The sequence below is a fragment of the Leuciscus leuciscus genome (assembly GCF_965113295.1).
Source record: "Leuciscus leuciscus genome assembly, chromosome: 8".
NCBI classification, from domain to species: Eukaryota; Metazoa; Chordata; class Actinopteri; order Cypriniformes; family Leuciscidae; genus Leuciscus; species Leuciscus leuciscus.
The window spans coordinates 3,582,467-3,606,830 of NC_138732.1; the positions used below are offsets into that span (position 1 = coordinate 3,582,467).

Below are 24,364 nucleotides of genomic sequence, written 5' to 3' on the forward strand. Positions count from 1 at the left end.
CTGAGCTCTTGGCATTGTTCCCAAACTCTTATGGTCGCAAAGTCACTCATTTTATTGCAACATCCCAAAGCGTTGCAAAGATACAGTCTCACTTCCTGTTTGGTGTCTCGAATGCTTTGGAGCACGGACTTCAGTTTGGTCTCTTTTTAGAGACTGGTCAGATTATTGCTGGAGTGAATTTTTTAATTTTTTATTATAAACTTGAAAAAAGTTATAAAATTGTACATTTATTGTAATGAAAAAAGCACAATAATTAAAAAAAAAAAATTTTTTTACATGAAATATATTATTTTCAAAAACACGCTTTACTCTAAAACTGTGAGAAAATCAAAGTCATAAATCTAAACAAGTTGTGCTTCAAATTTGAGGTTGATTGATATCTCAAAAAATGAGCTTTCAGTGAGATTTTGTGTGGCTGCAGTACCAAACGCTTCCACTAGAGTTCAAATTCTGTGAAAAAATGAAATGAAAAAATGAAAAATTAACATTAACAATACAAGTGAGACTTTGTTTTTCAGGAGCATTTAATCTTTTCAAATCATGTCCATTTTTTTTTGTGTGTTCGCACAGCAAGTGCCCAAGCCTTTACTAAGTTTCATACCATTCCGATGAAGTAAAAATTAAAAATAAAATAAAATAAATTACGAACAGCACCAGAGGAATAAAAATAAGGTGGATAAAATAAATGTTTAATTTAGGTGGTTAAATATATATATATATATATATATATATATATATATATATATATATATATATATATATATATATATTCCTGGGCCTAAGTTATGGAGAACTAGCACGTCAGCCATGTAAACGCTGCCCCATATGTCTTTAATCATCTTCAACCGTTTCCTTTGTTCACTGTGACTTGCATGTTTCAACAGCGAAAGGAAGGACCGATGCAAACAATTATATCTGAATGTAAATCGTCTCCGTGTTTGCGGCTGCGTTTGCAGTGATTATTCAAGAACTGGTTCTTCCAGTCTCTAGAAGTGCAGAATCACCCTAACACACCATATAAACGCCATAGCAAACATACAACTGTATATACCGTAACTGTGTTTGCACTCGCCAGCTGACTTATCCTCAAATTACTGGATCAACATTGAAGTTATTCCTGTACATACAAGTTAGCATGAAATCTACAGTAGTTCTCCATGTCCAGCTTCTGATTTAAGGCATTGATATTCTCAAGTTCAACAACATGACAAGTCATGACATGACAACACTGACAAAAAAAACATTTTTTTAGCCATGCATAGAAGTTTTCTCTTTTTTAGGGCACACTAGACCATCCTTGCTGGCAAATAATTATATTAAAATAGTTCACCCAAAATGTTTTATTCTGTCATCATTTACTCACTCTGTTGTTCCAAACCTGTATTAATTTATTTGAAGAATGTCAGTAACCAAACAGTTTCTGTTCTCCATTGACTTCAGTATAAATATGGAAGATAACGGGGACCAGAAACGGTTTGGTTTCTGAAAAACAATCCAGAATAGAATTAGCATGAAACCCATCGTGATTATAGTCTTCTGATTGACCTATAGCCTACAAACTGAACATATGTTCATGCATTAAAGGGTTAATAGAGGTTGTCACAAACATTTATTTTATCAATGCCGGGAAATTAATATCCTATTTGAAAAAATTGCATCGAGGGTGCAATGAACATTTCAACATCTCTAATTTTACTCATGCTCTCGTCTTGTTGAGTAAAGACTGTCTTGTCATGTAGAGAGAAGTTGATTTCGGCTCACACCCATGCATTCAGGCCACGACAAATAGATGTTAATCCATGCAAGGTTTCTTTCTTTCTTTCTTTCTTTCTTGTCCCTGTAGTCACAGCATGCATGCTTCAAACACTGAGGTCAGGTGACCAAACACCACTCAACACCCGCACTATCATGTGTCGTGTTACTTATTAAGTGCTTAATGTGATATTTACGTGAATGAAAGTGGAGGAATACTTTTTTTAACCATTGAATTGCAAATTCATATTGATATCAGAAGACGCATTTAATGTAAACTGTGCTGAACTAACCCACGCAAGTGACGCAAATCAAACAAACCTTTTCCCATGGCTGGGCGGCTCAAAGTTCACTGGTCACAATAAAAACGACAACGAAAAGCTTCCTGAGCAAGCATGAATAATACAGTAAATAAACACACAAAAGTACAGAAAACACTGAATTTGAAGACAATGCTGCACTGTTTATAATGGAGGCTGGGGCTAGTTGTCACAGTGTTACTCCAGTCACATTTCTCCTTCCAGCTGAGGTGAGTTAACTTAAAAATGTGCAACCATTTGTTCCTAAATATTTCATGAGCATCACGAGAAGGAACCAATGTTAAACAAGCGGCTGTAACATCAGTCTGGGTTTTGAATGGTGTTTTGTAATCTGAACTCAGTGCTTTATGCTGCTACGTCTTTGTGATCCCACAAAAGAAAAAAAAATGAAGGGGGAACTTGTATATTTGAACGGTTGGGTGTGTCCTGAAGTATAATGGAGACAAAACACAACATAAACAACAGAACTTATCAAATAAATGACCTGATGTCCTGTATGATGGGTAACACTTTCACCAGCCTTTCATCATCTTTCGGACTTGCTGGTGTCGTGTGGTATAGTAGCATTATGTTACAGGACTTATTTCGATTAAAAAAAATAAAAAATAAAAAATGTATCTTGTCAGAAGTGGGATTCGAACCCACGCCTCCAGGGGAGACTACGACCTGAACGTAGCGCCTTAGACCGCTCGGCCATCCTGACACACAAGCCTCGATGACGCAGATTCACAACACAACAGCTCCATTCATAATAAAAGTCCCTGGGTTTATTTGAACATGCTATAAAAGCATGGTATACAGTTGCGCTAAAAAGTAATTCAATTTATAATATGAATCGTCCTGAATTAAATAAAAATAGCTTGAATTTTACATTGCTATGAAGCTTATGGGTTGCAAAAACATCTTTGATTTCCGAAATGAAAACAGGGGACATTTTCTAGTTCAGCCGTAAAAATATAATTGAAGTCTTATTTAAATGTACTATCTATTATTAAAAAAAAATAAAAAAACGGGAAGAATACATGTTTTGGTTTCACGTCTTTGTTTTTTAATTGTTGTGGGTTCTGTGATATTGTAATAATTTTATTATGATGTTTTAATGCAATTCACCAAATATCACACTATAAAAATAGTAAATAGTAAACACTGCAAATAGCAAAAAATAAATAAAAATAAAATTATAACAAAATTGTGACTTTAAAAAACACATTTAAAAAAAATACATTTGAAAACATATAGCCAAAGTAAAACGGTATTTAACTAATATTTTGAATTTATTTTTGTAATGGTTTCATTTTCACAAACTGTAATATATATTAATGACACATTAATTACAGCTTTAATTTTTTTTCAGCTATGTTTCTGATTGTGATTAAAGCTCATTCTGCGTTATGCTACGTTGGTCAGTTTTGAACATGCTGTAAAACAAGGACATTTCCAGGGACAGATCCAGTCAGGGAGTCAGGGACACGACACCAAATCCCAGGACTGTCGAGGGAAAATGGAGGCGTCTGATCACCCTATTGTTTGGTCTTAGCTATAGCCTATGGTTTTGCTAGTCTCTCACTCTGCAGTTGAGAAGTCATGTTGGAATGGAGACATAATGGAAACCAGCTTGGTGGCCAGTTAAAGGCAGGGTAGGCAATTTCAGACAGGCTAGTAATAGCAAGCTAGCTTTGAAAGCATTAAATCCCAGTGTCTCCTTCGAAACACATAGGCTGAATCCGAAATCGCCCCCTATACCCTCAAATAGCGCGTTATTTGAGAGGACAGACATTCGTAGTGGTGTCTGAAACCATAGTGGACGTTATTGAGTGCACTCATTCAATCCCACATTGCACTGCAAAAGCAAGTGTACAACCGATGCACACTCAACGGCTGTCCGAATTCGCTCACTCCTTTTCATTCACTCCTTCAAGTGAACAGTATTAGTGGACTAACGTAGGGAATGAGGGTTTAGGGGGCGATTTCATATTCAGCCATAGAGTTTGCAAAGCGTCACGAGAGACAGCGTTAAATTACCGGGAGCATGTCTATGTTCCCACAGCCCTATGTTCCCACAGCCTTATGTTCCCACAGCCCTAACCCTAACCCTAGCATACCTAAACCTACCCCTCACAGGAGGGAGACTTGTCTGGGATGTAATTGGGCTATCCCTGTACCAGCACAAGCACTAAAACCTACCCTTCATAGGGGACATAGTTAAATGAGAGATAGGACTGTGGGAACATAGGGCTGTGGGAACATATGGTTGTGGGAACATAGGGCTGTGGGAACATAGGGCCTAATTTTCAGTAAAAAAAAAAATTCTTAGAAATGTGGGAACATAGGGCTGACCCCAAATTGGGATCACACCTAATATGTAAATCACTTCTATTATTGATTGCTATCACTTCTATTATTGATTGCTATCAGGACGTGAAGAGAGTTTCAACCAGAATAACAAAAGGTATTTATGAAAAAAATAGCCTACCCTACCTATAAGACCAGCAACCCAAACGTCTGATCTATGGAGCTTTTCAGATTTGTTGTTTCAAATCTCTCTTTATTCATGACAACCCACCACATGCTCTTCTTCTGCGGTCCTGGTCCTCCAGCATCATCCTAAAGACGCCACATCTGCACGCGAAATGCAATGTGACCCTGTCAGGAGGGGGTTATTTATAGCAACAGACTTCTAAAACCATCTGGATGTGTGTTTATCACATAAATGAAGCTATAAACACTAGTGTAGACACAATTTAAGTGTCTTGAAAGTGTGCAAACAGAGCACAGATGTAATTACTGGAGTAAATGAGCTACTTTATTACACTCATTGTTTGTGTGCCGAGGTTCATGGTCAGCCCTCCTCTATTACCTGACAAATGCCTTTCGATAAATGTGATTTATCACCCATGACAATGGTGACACCGGAAGATGCTAAATATTACTCATTGAACTTACTGTTTTCCGGACAGAAAGGGAATTGTTTGGTCCAGTTGCATGTTAGTCTGTTATTAATATAAAATAAAATGTTTTTAAATAATAGTATCATGCATGCTTCATTTCAGGATCTAATTATGCAAAATGATACTTCAAAGATTGAGAATGTTGTGTTGAACATTGATAGCACGGCTCTTTAGTCATCGCATATGGCAACTTAGACTTGTATTGTCCGCAGCCACATTGCATAATATTTCATGTCACAACTGAACCATGGGACATCATGAATAACTTCTCCAGAATGATCTGCTGTAACTCCTGAGGGTCAGAACATGATCATGTGACGCGTTCAAAGAAACACACTTTATACAAACGTCACAGAGGAAGACTTTATGGAGTAAAAAAAATGGAAAAAACATTTGATATCAAAAGAAAGAAAGGTCAGAACATGATCATGTGTTTGGAAGCATATGGGTAGCAATACTCAATTTGAAATGTAATATGTAAAATGGCAATGCATTTCTGCAAATTACATTTTCCATTACGTTTGATGCTAAATGAAAATGATAATTCAATTATATAATTTGGATTTGCCATTTCATGCACTAGTTTTATTATGTAGGCTATTGCATACATTATTTGCAAAATGAAAATGTATTACAGAAATGATAAGATATGTTTAATGTTCAAGCAAAAACTGTTAGCAAAATGATCATTTAAATGTTATTTTTCTTAATTGCATTTACAATCACAGTTAAGACACTTGCGATTGCATTTTCGTAGCAAAATTCAATGTGCAAATTGAAAACGCATTCCGAGCCGATCATGTCCCCACCCCCACCCCCACCCACCCTGTCAATCACTGCGTGAAGTTAGCCCCGCCCCCACCCAATGCAAAACGTAGGCAAAATAGGCTCAGTCGTTTTTACTTTGTTTGTGATGGTTTGTGCTATACATTCTTTCTTTTTTTTGTGCTGCTTCGGTTTTTTTTAAATGTATAGGTCATTCTGAGATCACCCAGCCCCCCACATGCTCCAAATAAACTTTTTAAATTATTATAATAATTTTTTTTGCTGCTTCGGTTTTTTAAGATATTAGTTTGTTTGTGCTTCGTTTGTGCCGGTAAAAGTTTAGTTTGTTCTGCTTCGGTTTTTAAAACAGCCTATTAGACCGAATTATATACGATGAGGTAACAGTTTTTGCTTGAACATGTTAGACATATCTAATCATTTCTGTAATTCATTTTCATTTTGCAACTTATAAAACGTTAAAATATGTATTCAATTGACATATTAAAACTAGTGTATGAAATGGCAAATGTCAATTATATAGGCCTAGTGGATTTTTCATTTTGCACCAACGTTGCACAAATGTAATGGAAAATGTACATTTAAATACAGAAATGCATTGCTATTTTACATATTACATTTCAAATTGAATATTGCTACCCATATGCTTCCATACAATGTGACGCGTTTAAAAGAAACAAAGAAACAAAGAAACGTCTCAGAGGAAGACTCTATGGAGCCAAAAAAATGGGAAAACATTTGATATCAAAAGAGAGAAATATCAGAAAAGGAGGTCATCTTCCACCTCCAGGTTCGTTTTATGATAAATATCCCAAGTTACTGTATAAAGTTTTATAATAAAGCAGTCATAAGAACACACATTAATCTGAATTTCAGTTATTTGAAGGATTATGCAAAGCTTTAATAAATGCACACACTGACTCTTTCCACTGGTCATGTCTAGTGTGTCTCAGAACTGGAACTGGTCCAGGACTGGTGTGGGACAGTTTTCCAGATCCGACTCCATTCTGGCATAAAACGCCTCAGAGATACACAGAATGGGATGTGAATGGTGAAACACTGACTCTGAGTCTCACCTGTAGACCTGTGTGTGATGTGCTCAGGATAAATGAAATACAACACGTTTGTTTTCTGCAATAGATTTTATATAAAACATTAAAAATGTCAAATGTAGAGTCTCAGTGCTAGTGTATTACAGCAATACTTATCATATATATGTCATAGTTACATTTCTTAGGTTTCGCTCTAAAATCATTGAATTGATAAGTATATGAAAATGCATAGCTTAAATCTCTAAATATACATAAACAAGCAAAAAACATCTGAATTGCACATTTTCACACACATGATATTTTGTTTGATAAGATCTCTGATCCTACATATAAACTGCTGCAGATATTCTGTGTCTATCTTGAAATATACCATCTACTGGTTTCATATGGCTATACTACATACATAATTCATCAGGAGAGCCTTGAATAATAAAATAAAATGCAGACTTGCACTTTGTGAAATGAACTGGCGCCATCTACGGACCAAAATGAGCTTTACTACAGCTGAACTGCAGCGATTCTCAACATTCATGATTATGCAGACAGTTTGGGTCTTTACATTATACAAATAAGTGAGATATCATGATCTTCACAAGCTCATTTCTGCTCAGACATCACAAAACAAACAAAACAACATCTTAAAGGAATAATGCACACACCGTCCAAGAGTCATATGGACTATTTTAATGCTTCTATGTTCAGATTATTCCCTTTGAGCTGCACACAAGGATATAAACCTTATGGGTTTGATAAATCATGATTTTTGGAGCAAACAACTTAAGTTACTGTAAAAAGAAATAATATTAATAATAATTTGTCAGATCATGACAACATACAGACATTTACCCTGCATAGATTTGTGCTAGAAGTCTCTCCATCTTAAAGTGCCCCATTACGCTATTTTAAAGGCTCCTAATGTTATTTTAAAGTCTCCGACAACAGGTTTACACGCATCTAAGGTCAAAAACACTTTAATGTCCTCATAATCTCCAGTGCAGCATCAGCTCTTTCCTCTCAGTGTCTGAAACGCTTCAGTCTCTCTAAGCCCCGCCTCTCTGAGAGCTGCTCTGCTCTGATTGGTCAGAAAGCAAACGCTCATTATCATATCTGAATCTCAGCTCTTGATCTCAGTGATACGAACAGTAACGATGGCGTGGGTTTTACCGTATCAATCTCAGAAAACAGCGTCGAACAACATGAACAACACCAACCAAACTCTTCCAGTCTCAGATACACTACAGTGTTTGAGGGCGGAGCTAAGAGACGCTGCTCAGCCAATCAAGACAACAGGCTGGCAATATGCAAATAAGTTACAAACCTACATAGGAAGTGAGACTCGAATTACTGACGACTCGTTTCAGTTCAGAATCGATTCTTTCTTTTAGGAGACAAAAACTTCCATTAAAGGTAGTTTCTGAAAAAGCATAATAGGTTTTAGGGACACCGGACCACTAATATTAAATCTACTTTGTAGCTTCACAGTAACACTAAAGGCCAATTTATACTTCTGCGTCGGGTGCGCGTAGAAGGTACGGCGTAGCATACGCATTGCCGTGTACCATACGTCGTACCCTTCGCCGTACCCTGACGCGCACCTCCTCAAAAATGTAACTACGCGTCGCGGCGACGCGGACCGCAAGATCTGTGATTGGTCGGCTGGATAGCATCGCGTTTCCTCCTACACATTTCCGGAATGATCTTCTGCACTCTGCACCGCCCGCCCGCCATTTTTAAATTCCGAAGATCAGTGAAGAGCCATGGAAAAAGACCAAGTGACTGAGAGATTGCTTGAAGAAGTGCGGAAATACAGCCATCTGTATGACTCCTTCAGTCGCCATTGCTCGTAGAAACCTAAACTCAAAACAGCCGTGAGGAATGTAAACACAGTGGAACTGGAACATTAAAACCCACCCGCGCCAACTAGCGTTTCGGCGGTGTAACTGCAGAGCAACACAAACATTCGCAGAAGTATAAATGCTCACGACGGCGTCGCCTACGTGCGTACCCTACGACGTACACTACGGCGTACCCTCGACGCAGAAGTATAAATTGGCCTTAACACAGGTTCCCAGGTAATTCATGGATAAAGACAGTATATGCAACAAATATCCCTGCCTAAACTTGCTTGAGAAATACTGTACATTACACTTAATGAAATATTCACAATGACTTATGTTGTATATAAAACGCATGGTTTCCGACACACACTGCCATGTGCAATAAACACCTGAACATGAAGAAACAATGTATTTAAATAAGACAGATTCACAAATATCATTCAGAATCTGTGATTATACAGTCACTCTAAATGTACAAGCATAATTTAAGTCCTCTGACATGTAATATAAACAGAAACAGACAGTGAGTGTCACTCACACTCGTTCTCTGAGTATTGCACTTCCAGTTATTGTTAAAATAGGTGGAGCCTATGGAGCTGTCAATCAAAACATACTAGACCAATCACCATCAAAGGGTGGAGCTAATGTGACACTCACAGGATACGAACTACAGTAACTTAAAGGAGAAGTGTAGCATTTATGCCTTCATCTGCCACTGTTCAGCAAAATTGACATGTTACAGTGTAAAAATGGCTTACTTATGATCTCTGCATAATATATTAAATATTAAAACTGAGTTCACCGTTGGTCAGCAGGGGTCAGTGCGGATGGACTGGACGTGGGTTGAGTTTGTCACTGAGTTTCTGAATGAGGATTGAAAGCTCTTCCGTGGCCTGAGACTTCTCCTCCAGCAGTTCATATCTCAGGCTGGAAATATCCTGCTTTATCTCCTTCAGCTCACCTACAGATTACACGTACATATGAAGATACAAACACTGAGTTCACACCAAACCGCTCAGGAAACATTTGGAGGGTAAAATGTGCTTATCTCTGGTGTTGTTCGTTTGGGAGTCACACTCGTGTTGTTGGTGGTCAGAACAGACTGGAGACCTTAATCATATAATAATGTCATTTTTATGAAATGAATGCACTATATTTAATTTCAATAATGTTTTTCTGTGTTATTAAACAATCTCTGTGCCGGGAGCAGCAGCTCATTTGCATTTAAAGGGACAGACACAAAACGGTGCGTTTATATACACAAATATCTGTGGGGTATTTTGGGCTAAAACTTCACACACACACTCTGGGGACATCAGAGACTTACTTTACATCTTGTGAAAAGGTCATTACACCACCCCTTTAAAATCTAAATTATAGACCATTTATGTCTATATAAAATGTATTTAAAAAAAACCAAATTTTATATTTTAATGCAGTATTTAAGTTAAAAATGCAGCGAAAGTACTTCAGATCCATTGAATGGAGGCAGATTAGTGCCAACTGGTGGAAACAAATACAGAAAATCATCTGTAATACCCTGGTGTTGCCACTAGATGTCTGTATAGTCCTATATATGAATATATCCAGGGATATGTATTCCCTCGTTACTGAGAACAGTGTTTTCAGACATAATTACTTTTCACTACTACTTGCTAACATACTGTATTTTTCATATTTCCCATTCACTTTCTATGGTGGTCCTTTTTGACCGCTTACAACACAAGTGTGATTATTCTTTTTTTACGACTATTTAGCCTTTTCGAATCATTTTTTGTGATCACATAGCATTTTTTGTGATTTTCGTATCATTCCGATGAAAAATTCTAAATATTTTTTTTTTTTTTTTCGTCTAAAATGACTGAACAACACCAGAGGGTAAATGTCATGAAAATATTGTCACAATAATAATAATAAAAAATAAAAAATAGGCTTCCTTTTCAAAATAATTAATTCAAAATAGAATTAATAGAATTTATTTTTCTTTTAATTATGAGGTAAAATATGACCTGGACATGTTTTTGTGAGACTCAACTTTACATAAACGTCAACTTTGAGTATTATTATTATTATTATTATTATTACTACTACTACTACATCATAATCGTACCATCATCATCATAACTTTTTTTTTTTTTTTCCAGTTGGTTGGTTTTAGAGGCAAAATTTCCCGTTTATTCTGTTTTTAGCACTTCCAGAAACCCCAGAATCTCATTGTAAAATCACACGTCACCTTCATTCACTTCATCGTTCTCTTTGTCCACTTGTGCTTTCAGTACGTAGCGTTTGATGAGGCGCTTCATAATTTGCTGTGCGCAGGGAATCAGACGAAAGAGAGATCAGAGAAACTGATGAAATCTGCAGTGATGATTCATCATATGAGCGAGAGACAGAGGGAGGGAGAGAGAGAGAGAGAGAGAGAGGGGGGGGGGAGAGAGAGGGGTAGAGAGAGAGATAGATAGAGAGAGAGAGAGAGAGAGAGAGAGAGATCAGTGTTCTTACATGATAGCGCGTGGGTTGGTTTAAGATGCTGTTGAAGCTGTGTGAGTCGGGCATCCTCATGCTGGACTGGGTGAAGAGGTTCAACTGCAAGCATTGAGAAATATTGATTATTAATAAATAGTATTTACATCATATAGGGGTTTCTAGAGCTGACTAGGAACATTTCAGCAGCTGATATCACAACCAGCAAAAGTTCACAATACCACAACACATCCTAATATGCTCTTAATTCATTTATTCATTGATCTCATACATTTAACAGTTATATAATTAATATAATATTAATATGAAATATCCATTCCTTCTCCAAACCGCTTGTCCTGAGCATCGCGGTGATGCTGGAGCCTTAAAATTAAATAATGAAAAATACATTTAAATACTAACAAATGAGAGCAAGGCAAGTAAACAGTTAATAATAAAATAGTGAACAAATAAATCAAAAGAAATAACACAAAAATAGTAGAATAAAGACATAAGTGATGTTCTTGGGTATCTAGCCGCAGTTTTAAGTGTTCAAGTGAACATTCAGCAATTGATAACATTTCAGAAGAAATCAAATGTAAAATAAAAATTATTATATAAAACTTTTGGCCACCAGGGGGCGACACACACCGCAGAAATCACAAGACTTCTTAAAACTAAAACTAAAACTAGCAAAAATTATTTTTGGTAATAGGAATAAAGCTTAACAAAAATAAAACATAAATATATCATGAAAAAAATTTAACTTAAAAACAGAAATGTTGCCTTGGCAAGAACTAAAATTATTAAAACTGAAATAAAACAATAAAGAAAGCAATATATACAATATTATATTATTCCAGTGTTATTTTAGTAAATTTTTGTTTATATATTTTTTATTTTTCATGTAATATGAAATTTCATTATGGGCTTTTGTCATTTTATTAGTAATTATTTTAATATCGCTATTTAGGTTGAATTTATTTGCTCTTTCAGTTTCAGTTTTTATTTACTTCCAGTGCTTCAACTTCAACTTATTTCAGTTTATTTCTAAAAATTTGTTTAGTTTAAGTTGTTCAATTAATATTAATATTTTATTTCAGCTTTATTTCAATTAACAGAAATAATTTTCGATAGTTAAGTTTCGATAGTTTCAAAAGTTTGGGAACTTTTGGGATATTGTGAGTACACCACTGCAGGAAATATATCCCACTACACAAGTGATTTTGGGATATTTTATTACAAAAATCGTACATATTGTAGCTTTATAGCATAATTCAGGCTTGACCTGCAAACTTAAGGGTCATTGTTACAAGTATTGCATGCTATCCGCTCGCTAGGAACGGGTTTTTCTTCGTGGAAGTTTTGCGTTTGGTGAGCGAATAAAATATTACAACTCAGTCGAATCAATATTTTGTGTAGTTATTTAATTATGCCATCCAGTATCGTGGACTCGCTCTCTCTCGTTTCACACAAACACTGCTGCCATTTTGCGACGATTGTTTTGTACACTTTTGGATTATGAGATACTAACAGGTATGATATTTTCGAGGGTTATTTTGAGAGAACCACCGGCTGGATGTACATTATCCCTTATTACACAAGTCTCAGAGTGATTTTTCCTAAGCATTATTTCATGATTGTTGTAGTGAAATATGGATTTTGGCAAATGCCCAGTGCAACTGAATCCAGGGTTGAGGACCTGAATCGACATCTAGCATCTTTAATCTACAGGTAAGGGCAATATGTGACCCTGGACCACAAAACCAGTCACAAGGGTCATTTTTTGGAAATTGAGATTTATACATAATCTGAAAGCTGGATAAATAAGCTTTCAATTGCTGTATGGTTTTATATGATAGGACAATATTTGGTCGAGATACGACTATTGTAAATCTGGAATCTGAGGGGGCAAAAAAATCAAAACATTGACAAAATCTCCTTTAAAGTTGTTCATTTATGTTCACGATTGTGCAGCATTCACTCACACAAATACATGTTTTATATATTTACGGTAAGAAATTTACAAAATATCTTCATGGAACATGATCTTTACTTAGTATCCTAATGATTTTTGGCATAAAAGAAAAATCTATAATTTTGACCCTTACAATGTATTGTTGGCTATTGCCACAGATATACCCGTGCGACTCGAGACTGGTCACGTGATCCAGGGTCACATGTGTGATTTGCATCAGATTATGTGGATGTTTTAGAGGTTACAGTGGTATAGAAGTACAACATAATTGAGCTCTTTATAACAGCTTGAACCGGAGAGCCCAATGTTCCCTGACGCTCACGCAACCGATTCAACATCTGAGATCTGAGACCCTTTCCTCCTCTCGTCAGTTTGTCAATCCCCACATCCCACGGGAGACGCTGTCCTGACCGCAGGGAATGAGACGAAGCCTCGGCCACAGATGAATCACATTAATGTTCTCGCTCTCACAGATCATCATCTCCCAGCTCTTCATCCGTCTCTCTTCCTCGCGCATCGATTCCCTCCGCAGGACAAGCTCAGAACTATCCGTCTTTCTCACGGAAACACTAAACAAACGGGTTTGCTCGGGAAATGTCAATTAGTTCATTAATGACACTGGGAGGCATTATGCGCTCTTTATTGGACAGATAGATCACTGACTTATTCTCACTGGACGAAAAGAACAGTCTTATTGAGAATGGAGGAAGATTGATGGAGAATTAATCGTCTCGAGTGTATTATCACACACACACAGAGAGAGAGAGAGGAGGACAGAGAGAGAGTTTATCCTTTAAACTCTGAACGAAAGCGAAGAACTGAGACAGAGCGAATAGAGGAGAAGTCATGCATCATTCAAAAGTTCACACACACACACACACACCCTGGACTTGGAGTTGTCCATGCCCAGCTCCACATCTTTCTTCATGCGTCTGCGGCAGCGGAGCAGGTTCATGAGTCTCTTCTCACACACACACACACACACACACACACACACACACACACACACACACACACACACACACACACACACACACACACACACACACACACACACACACACACACACACACACACACACACACACACACACACACACACTCACCCTGGATTTGGAGTTGTCCATGCCCAGCTCCACATCTTTCTTCATGCGTCTGCGGCAGCGGAGCAGGTTCATGAGTCTCTTCACACACACACACACACACACACACACTCACCCTGGATTTGGAGTTGTCCATGCCCAGCTCCACATCTTTCTTCATGCGTCTGCGGCAGCGGAGCAGGTTCATGAGTCTCTTCACACACAGATAGAAGGACTTCGGGCTCGGGACGATGCTGAACGGAGGAGGGAGAGTCTTGCCATTATCAAAATACGAGAGCCAGAGTTTAGAGCGGGCGAACTTCCACTCCACATCTGCATCGTCCTGCGAGAAACACACAGTATTAAACGATCAGAAACCCTCACAGCATCAGACCGAGAGCAGAGACTCTCAGAACACGAGGAAGCTCTCGGCCCGTGGGTTTGTCCCCACTGCTTCAGTGCTCAAATCTGCATTTGGCATTTATGACCATTTTCCACACACATTTAGTCACATTTACTGTGGTAAGATGAATAACATAAAAAAAAAAAAAAAAAAAAAAGCAAATTCACTGTAAAAAAAGGGATTTTACTTGAATTAACATGTCTATAATCTTTAAAAAAAAACATTTAAAAATGACACTTTAAAAAAATAAATACTTTTTTTTTATTCAACTTAAAAAAAGAAAATAAAATCAGTAAAAAATAATTTTGAAAATAAATTGAAAAATAATTAAATTATATTTCAAAATTCTAATTCAATACAAAAATAATTAATTATAATTAAAAATGTAACATTCTCATTTACAGTTCCATGCTGGTGGAACGCTCTCCCCACCCTCATCCGGAATGCAGAATCCCTGACAACATTCAAAAAACAGCTGAAAACCAATCTCTTCCGTGAGCACTTAACCTTATAAAAAAAATAAAAAAATAAAAAAATAAAAAAATAATAATAAAAAAAAAAATCCTTTCCCTTTGAAACATCACTTATCAGGCTTATGCTACTCTGAATAATACCAGAACTTCGTATTTTGAGCACTTCCTGCGTTGTTGTTGCTTTTGCCTCTTTATGATGACTCGCTGAACTTAGTCCTAATTTGTAAGTCGCTTTGGATAAGGGCGTCTGCTAAATGACTAAATGTAAATGTAAATGTAAATGTAAGTAAAAAAAAAAATTTGATTAAAATTATTTTTATGTAAAACTTTGACGTCCTGAGAAATCTGAGTTAGGTGAGTGAGGATGGGAGATCAGGATAACTGCAGCATCTGAGGAGTGATGTTGTGCGGTCGACTAGATGTTTGATCTGCAGTGTTTTGTTGTTTCGGCTGTAATGGGTTTGTGCCATTTCTGTCTCCACGCCTCTCCTCTGGAGATCTGAAGTACGGGCACACGTGTGATCGCTCAGCGAGAGATGAAACCAGTCTCGTATCCTTCTGAAAGATTACAGCAGCTCTGGGGCTTTCTCCCGGAGGATTAGAGGAACACAGAGGACAAGCCGGATCTGACTCCAGACGTGCTTTTGGGCAAAGAAGCCTAGAACGATCTATAACTCAAATACACTCTTAAAAATAAGGGTTCTTTACTGGCATCTGTGGTTCCATGAAGAAACATGAAATGAAAGGTTCTTCATAGTGGGAAAAGGTTCTTCCCACTAAGAATGATGGTTATTTTAAGAACTGATCACTGAAGGGTTCTTTAGGGAACCAAAACTGGTTCTTTATGTCATTCCCAGATAACGGGGAACATTATAAGAATATTCTGGAAAGGTTCTCTCAAAGTTATGAACAAACTTTCTTCCAGTGATGTTAACAAAACATTCGTTCAAAGTTATCTGGTATTTTAATAATTTTCTGAAACATTAGCACAAACACTTTATTCAGGGACGGACTTTGTAATTTGGGGACCCAAAACCAATTCACTCACTCACTCACTCACTCACTCACTCACTCACTCACTCACTCACTCACTCACTCACTATCACTCACTCACTCACTCACTCACTCACTCACTCACTCACTCACTCACTCACTCACTCACTCACTCACTCACTCACTCACTCACTCACTCACTCACTCACTCACTCACTCACTCACTCACTCACTCACTCACTCACTCACTCACTCACTCTCTCTCTCTCTCTCACTCTCTCTCACACTCTCACTCTCTCTCTCTCTCACTCTGCACTGAACTTGTTACCTTTTTTGGAACCTTTATTTTTAAGAACGTGTCATATGATAGACTTTTATTCTTTAGTATTGACCTCATTAAAGTCCCCCTGTACTCAATAATTGTATCTCTTAAAACTATTATTTCCTTGAAAAAAATGTCTTCATGCCTTAAAATATCTTGAATGTAACTCGACACCCTTGCCTCATTTAGTATGCGTGGTTCTATGAATATGCAAATGAGCCCCGCCTCCACTCACTCACTCAGAGATCCACTGGTTGACGATCACACGTTGATCTGATTGGTTACAAGGTAGTTTGTGACGTCAGAAACACCAGCGATTTCAAAGCGTGTTTTTGAGACTGTCTTTGGTTCACTGCAGTTTTAAGGAGGAAATACTCAGCAATGCTGTCGACTTATGAACTTACACATGGTTTAAGCAGATTAAAAACACCACATAGACATATAAACAACATTAAAAGCTGGATTTACACCACAGGGGGACTTTAAATCTTGATTATGATGAACTTGTTCTTAAGTTTCGGTGTTGGTGATTTTAATCTGAACTCTTACTTCAAGTGAAAATAGTGTGTGGGAAAGTAACTCGCCTCGATCTCCTGGTACGAGCTGTTTATCATGGCAATAAGCATGTTGAGCAGAACCACCACCATGGTCACGTTGTAGATCCCATAAAGCACGTAGCCGATGTTCTCGATAAATTTATGATCATATTTCAGAACCACAGAGGACACTTCAGACAGCCCGAATATGGACCAAAAGAGCGTTTTAAAACTCTCCTCGACCCTGTGAACACAGACGAGAGGGAAGAGAGTGTTTACAGTCAACATGAGGCTTCACTAACACGTTGTACATCAGTCATGTGATGCCAAACTGATATTTAACAAGAAAAAGATGCAAACACAAAAATACAAAAGTGCCAGAAAAGCGAAACCATTTTTGGTTCACCAGTTAATAATCTGAGATCCACAAAAAATTACATTTTGTGCATTATAAGTTAAAGATTCTTCATGGAATCACACATAGCAAATAAATAAGCTTTATTTTTAAGAGTGTATTTTATCTTCAGGAATTGTGTGAAACATTAAAGCACATTGTAATGTCAGTAGAAAAGTAAAATCATTTCAGAGGCAGAGCAATATATTAAATATTTATAAAACAAGCTTTTTTTGTGTGTTTGGAATAATGTGCACAGATTTAGATTTAATGCCAGTGTTATTTATATACTATTATAGTATTTATTAATATTTTGAATTAGCTTTTATTTTTATATTTTCAAGTTTAAGTCATTTTTGTATGTTTTGGTCAATTTTATATTATTTTTTCTTTACAGCTTTAATTAATTTTATTTCAGTTTTAGTAACTTTAGTACTTGAACTTAAAAAAAAGAAAGAGAAATGTTGCCTTGGCAAATAACAAAGAAAATTTGTATATAAAAAAAACTTGAAATTTGTAATTGAAATTGAAATGACTGAACATATTAAAAAAATATATTTTTAGTTTTAGCTAACCATTACAACACTGTTTCATGTTGACTTTAAATATGAACTGGCTTAGTGGCTGGTGTGAGTAAAAAAATGTTTGGTTCACTAATTTTGCCTTGAAAAAAAACAAAACAATTACCGTAAGTAAGTACTAGAGAGTAAAATCCTCTGGGATAGTACATGTCTGGAGGACAATGACAGCAATGTAAAGGTATTTTCCGGTGTAAATGAACATCCTCCACTCAGAATGATGCGCTCTATTGTTTGAGTACATACATTAGCTGACTTGTCAGGCTTGTTTCATCACTTCTCGCTCGCTGCGAAACAAACCTCGTCCTGTCGGAGTCACTCTGCTGTGAAATGAGCTCCAGCACTTTTGATGCGGGAAAACCAAGAGCTCGTTTCACAGGACTGACACTTCCACTGTATCTCCGCCTGAGAGACCACATGTTCAAGCAGACGACCATCCTACACTGATGTACGGTCACATTCACTGTGGGAGGATGAGTAACATACTCTAAGTCAAAAATGGAAAATTCACTGAGAAAAAAAGAAGATTATAAATGGCTTAATTCAAGTAAATTCAAATTTTTTTCAAAATAAAAGTTACAAAAAAAATTATTGTATAATTAATTTTCTTTTATTAAAAAATACAAATTGAAAAGTAAAATGGTTAAAAACCATAACAAAATAAATACAAATAATCTTAATCTAAAAAGATAAAATAAAATATTTTAATTTTATATTTTTAATATTAATTTAAAAAATATGTATATATATATATATATATTAAAAAATTAGAATAGTTTAAAAAAAATCTGTTAAAAAATATTTTTAAAAATCATTACAAAATAAGTACAAAATCTGATTAAAAATAGTTTTTTATTTGCATTCCTCATCAATTCCTTTGATTTTGATTAAAAAAATAATTAGAATAAGTAAAGAAAATTCAACTTAAAAAAAATAAAACATTTTTTTAAATATTATAAAATAATTATAAAATATTATAAAATTATTGCAAGATATTAAAATGATTTTTATTTGGTAGTACTTAGAAATATGTGTTAAGTGTGTCAGGATGGTCGACTAGTACAAGAACATGTGGTTTGGTAGACATGACCTATTAAACTATTTATACCTGGTTATCTCAACTAGTGCGTTTTGAAAATATGTAGTTATGCACCTCCCTAATTGTACATATTTTTGTGAAGTAAAGTTTCCTCAAACAATATATTTTGCAGAACAAAAAAATGGTCTTGGATTCACTGTGAAACAATTTTCAATAAAAAATTGCTAGTAAATTTCACAAATAATTAAAAAGAAACGGTAAATAAACATGAAATAATGAAGTAGAAAGACTGAAATAGTATTCTCTTGTAAATAATCTCATGTCACTCACGTGGTGAAGGCGGGATTGACCTTTGCCCCCAGATAGTATGAGTAGAGGATGAACATGCCGATCATGAATGCGAGGAAGACCATGATGAAGAGCACCATGAACTTGAAGATGTCCTTGACGGTTCGGCCCAGGGAGATCTGGAGCGGGCCGAAGCTCTCGTTGGCCGGGAGAATGTAAGCGATGCGAGAGAAGCTGAGGACCACAGCGATGGCGTACAGACCCTCGGAGATCAGCTGAGGGTCCGACGGGAGCCACTTATCTCTCGCTGAAACAGTCAGAGGAACAGTGCTTCGTTTAAATGTTAGATAATTAATCAGGCTGGTGTATCGGTCTATCAGTGTGCCAAAGGGGTGGTTGAATATGATCTCACTTTTCTAACTTTAGTTAGTGTGTAATGTTGATGTTTGACGCAAAGTTACGACGCTCAAAGTTCAAAGCAAAGGGAGATATTTGCTTTTACATCACTTTTTAAGGACTACAACAAACGGCTGGTAGAGACTACACCACATTCCTCCCGGGTTAGTGACATCACCAACCCTAGAATTTACATAAACCCCGCCCCCTGAACACCATTTATAGATTATCAAGACAGAATATGCTAATCAATGACTAGAAGATAACTACACATCAGCTTCATAAATTCATCAACTAACCATTCAGAAGAATTAGTTTAAGTTTTTTTTTATAAAATATGTTTGTTTTTTTATAAAATAAGTATATAAAGTTTTTTTAATGTTTTTTTTTTAGCATCAGTGTTCTTTTAGTTTCAATGAGACCATACAATTATAGTTTTAATATTTTGTTTCTTATTTTTTAAATTCACTTTAATTTTAGTTACAGTTTTTCCATTTTTATTAGATTTTTATTATTAAAATGTCTATGTAGATTTTATGAATTTTAATTTTTAGATGATTTATTTTTTATTATTTTAGTACCAGTGTTATTCTAGTCTCATTGAGATACTATTACAGATTTTATAAATATTTTGAATAAAATTTTATGTTTTAGTACTTTTGTTGTGTTTTTGTTTTTTAAAATAAATCTATATAGTTATTATAATTTCTTTTTTTTTTTTTTTTAACTAAATTTAAAATGAGAAATGTTGCTCTGGCAACTATAGCTGAAACAAAACAAGTTTTATTTTATTTCAGTTAATATTTATTTTAAGTAACATATTTTTTTTTTTAAAATAAAGTTTTAGTTTCAGTTATAATAACCCTGTTTAGTACTTCAAGTTAAACTAAAGTTAAACTAGAAATGTTCCTCTGTCTACTAGCAGAAATAAATCAATTCAGAAAGTATTTCAGTTAATGTTTCTTCTGTTTCAAGTAAGAAAAAGATTGTTAATGGTTTTAGTTTTAGTTAACGACAGTTGTCTAATTATAGTAGGTTAAATTCCTTAACTTAATTTTCTCTATATACTATGGTGTGCACATCAGCAAATCCGTGCATGTAGAAAACTTCAGTGCATTTAATCATGTTTTAAATCATAATACTACCAAAACTCATGCATATTTCAATGTTTTAAAGGTGCATTGTGTAATATTTAGGAGGATCGGTTAACAGAAATGCAATATCATATACATAACTATGTTTTCAGTGGTGTATAAAGACCTTACATTATGAACCGTTGTGTTTTTATCACCTTAGAATTTGCATTTCTCTCTACACACACACCGCGGGTCCCCTTACATCGACATGTTTCTACAGTGGCCCTGAACGGACAAACGCGTTTCGCCACTATGTTGTTCTTCGTGCAAAGAAGCTAAAGCGAATAAAACACTGACACAATGATGAACAGGTGACAATAATATTCGCAATGCCATTGTTTTACTGAATAATTAAGTAAATCTAATTTCTTAATTCATCTTTGTAAAGAAACCTCATTGATTACGCTCTGCTGTCTCAGACGATGACATCACTTCCTGTCGGCCACCGTAACTTCTGTTGGGTGCAGTTCGCAACCTCACCACTAGATGCCGCTAGAAATGACACACTGCACCTTTAAGACATTCTCTCGGAGTGACAGCAGCGCTCAGACTCTCCTCACCGTATGTGAAGTATCTGATGTCTGGTGGCAGTGTGACCAGCGAGAGGTCTGCGGCGTGGATATTCTCATTCACATACTCCTGGGCTTTCATGGCCTGCATGAAGGCGAAAAACCGTGCGGTGAACGCGGCGATGAAGATGGAGAGCATGCCGAAATCCAGAACGTTCCAGAGCTGCATGATGTATTCCCTCGGCCCCTCCGTCCACAGCTCTTTACACTCCGACCACATCATTCCTGCAGAAACCATCAAAACACCACATTTTTCATTATCAGCTGTTATTGTGTGGTTTAAAATAGAACTTAATCTAAATTGTTTTTTGTGGTGAACGCCATGGGATTGTAACAAGACAATCAAAGTGCAGAAAAAGCAGCACAACTGATTATGAACTGAGCTCATGTGTTTTCATATCGAGATATGAGGACATAAGAGATGAGAGAGAGATAAAGAGACAGAGAGAGAGAGAATTAATCAGACAATCAAAGAGCAGGAGGAGAACACAGTCTGACAGGGAAATCACTGTATGATAATTTTCTGTATGAAACCTCAGCAAATTCTGTTAAAACGATGAACTACATTAGCATTGCACTTTAATTTGAAATCTAAGTTAGAAGAATGCCAAAGGAAATCCAAGTAATACATCGCTCAACTTAATCAGACACGGAAAGCATGCTGGGATAGAACTGTGATTTAATCTCCAAAAGTATAAATCCATTACTTCACCAATCTCCCATGAGAGAAGCCAGAGGAATCAGTGAGAACAGGAGCTGGTGTTGAAGCGAGAAGGTCAGGGGTCAAGCCCTCAACAGTCACCACTATAATCAACCTTCCCACACACACACACACACACACACACACACACACACACACACACACTTTACCAATGTTACACTAGCATGAGCACTAGAATCACATTCTGAACTCGCACTTTAAAGCTGCAGTCCGCAGTTTTTCCTCTTTGTCGCCATCTCTGTTCGAAATCTGCAACTGCAGTTGTTCGCGGGATTATCAGCTTTACGTGGTTGTGCGTCGGCACGGCACAGCGCGGATGAATCCGATGTTTTGAGGAGAATGTGCGGCTGTCAGTCGCCGCCGGTGTGGATCCTGGTATTCGCAATCACAGATTATACTTTTGAGAAGTTTGACCAACATAAGAATTTTCATCGGAAAATTTGTACATCTGAACGAGTAACATCCACTTTTGTTCTGATCAACTCAGGGAAAAAAGCATTGCAGTAAATCGCGCTGATTAAATCTAACGATCGCTTATCATATCACTCAAACCGTGCAAATTATACTTTATTCTCAAATTGTTAATGTTAACAACATCAGCATTGCGTGATTTAAAGCCCTTCCGATATTATCCTTGTTTGCGCATGGGCCGGTCGCAGTCTCTTTTTTTCTCCGAAGTCTGAAGTCTTTCTCGTTTTACAGCGGGTGAATCTCCAGTTGGTGATTGTTGTTTGAACCTTTCTGGATCCGCCATTAAATTTATAAGTTGGAGTTTATGTGGACTTTATGTGTACAGATGTGACTTTATGTGGACAGATGTGACTTTATGTGTACAGATGTGACTTTATGTGGACAGATGTGACTTTATGTGGACAGATGTGACTATGTGTACAGATGTGACTTTATGTGGACAGATGTGACTTTATGTGGACAGATGTGACTGTGTACAGATGTGACTTTATGTGGACAGATGTGACTTTATGTGGACAGATGTGACTTTTTGTGGACAGATGTGACTATGTGTACAGATGTGACTTTATGTGGACAGATGTGACTTTATGTGGACAGATGTGACTTTATGTGGACAGATGTGACTATGTGTACAGATGTGACTTTATGTGGACAGATGTGACTATGTGTACAGATGTGACTTTATGTGGACAGATGTGACTTTATGTGGACAGATGTGACTTAATGTGGACAGATGTGACTTTATATGGACAGATGTGACTTTATGTGGACAGATGTGACTTTATGTGGACAGATGTGACTTTATGTGGACAGATGTGACTGTGTACAGATGTGACTTTATGTACAGATGTGACTTTATGTGGACAGATGTGACTTTATGTGGACAGATGTGACTATGTGTACAGATGTGACTTTATGTGGACAGATGTGACTGTGTACAGATGTGACTATGTACAGATGTGACTTTATGTGGACAGATGTGACTATGTGTACAGATGTGACTATGTGGACAGATGTGACTGTATGTGGACAGATGTGACTATGTGTACAGATGTGACTTTATGTGGACAGATGTGACTTTATGTGGACAGATGTGACTTTATGTGGACAGATGTGACTATGTGTACAGATGTGACTTTATGTGGACAGATGTGACTATGTGTACAGATGTGACTTTATGTGGACAGATGTGACTTAATGTGGACAGATGTGACTTTATGTGGACAGATGTGACTTTATGTGGACAGATGTGACTTTATGTGGACAGATGTGACTATGTGGACAGATGTGACTATGTGGACAGATGTGACTTAATGTGGACAGATGTGACTATGTGGACAGATGTGACTCAATGTGGACAGATGTGACTTAATGTGGACAGATGTGACTTTATGTGGACAGATGTGACTTTATGTGGACAGATGTGACTTTATGTGGACAGATGTGACTTTATGTGGACAGATGTGACTATGTGGACAGATGTGACTTTATGTGGACAGATGTGACTAAGTGGACAGATATGACTTTATGTGGACAGATGTGACTTTATGTGGACAGATGTGACTTAATGTGGACAGATGTGACTTAATGTGGACAGATGTGACTTTATATGGACAGATGTGACTTTATGTGGACAGATGTGACTTTATGTGGACAGATGTGACTTTATGTGGACAGATGTGACTTTATGTGGACAGATGTGACTTTATGTGGACAGATGTGACTATGTGGACAGATGTGACTTTATGTGGACAGATGTGACTAAGTGGACAGATATGACTTTATGTGGACAGATGTGACTTTATGTGGACAGATGTGACTTAATGTGGA

General features: G+C 36.6%; 1 protein-coding gene and 1 long non-coding RNA gene across 2 annotated transcripts in view; one reads left to right on the forward strand and one right to left on the reverse strand.

Moving 5' to 3' along the window:
- Positions 1–858: 858 nt before the first annotated feature.
- On the forward strand, positions 859–7,282 carry LOC309504219. The gene is made up of 2 exons (XR_014208028.1): positions 859–2,281; positions 6,747–7,282. It is a non-coding gene; the product is annotated as an uncharacterized lncRNA (long non-coding RNA).
- Positions 7,283–8,573: 1,291 nt separating this feature from the next.
- Positions 8,574–24,364, reverse strand: part of trpc3 (transient receptor potential cation channel, subfamily C, member 3) — a 44,661-nt gene continuing 28,870 nt past the window's right edge. Inside the window, exons 7-13 of the mRNA XM_082176936.1 lie at positions 21,334–21,567; positions 19,284–19,548; positions 16,991–17,186; positions 14,352–14,558; positions 11,196–11,279; positions 10,927–11,002; positions 8,574–9,654 (exon numbers count right to left, since the gene is read on the reverse strand). Coding sequence (XP_082033062.1) covers positions 9,512–9,654; positions 10,927–11,002; positions 11,196–11,279; positions 14,352–14,558; positions 16,991–17,186; positions 19,284–19,548; positions 21,334–21,567 — 1,205 coding nt within the window. The 3' untranslated portion in view covers positions 8,574–9,511. The remainder of the gene's footprint in view (positions 9,655–10,926; positions 11,003–11,195; positions 11,280–14,351; positions 14,559–16,990; positions 17,187–19,283; positions 19,549–21,333; positions 21,568–24,364) is intronic.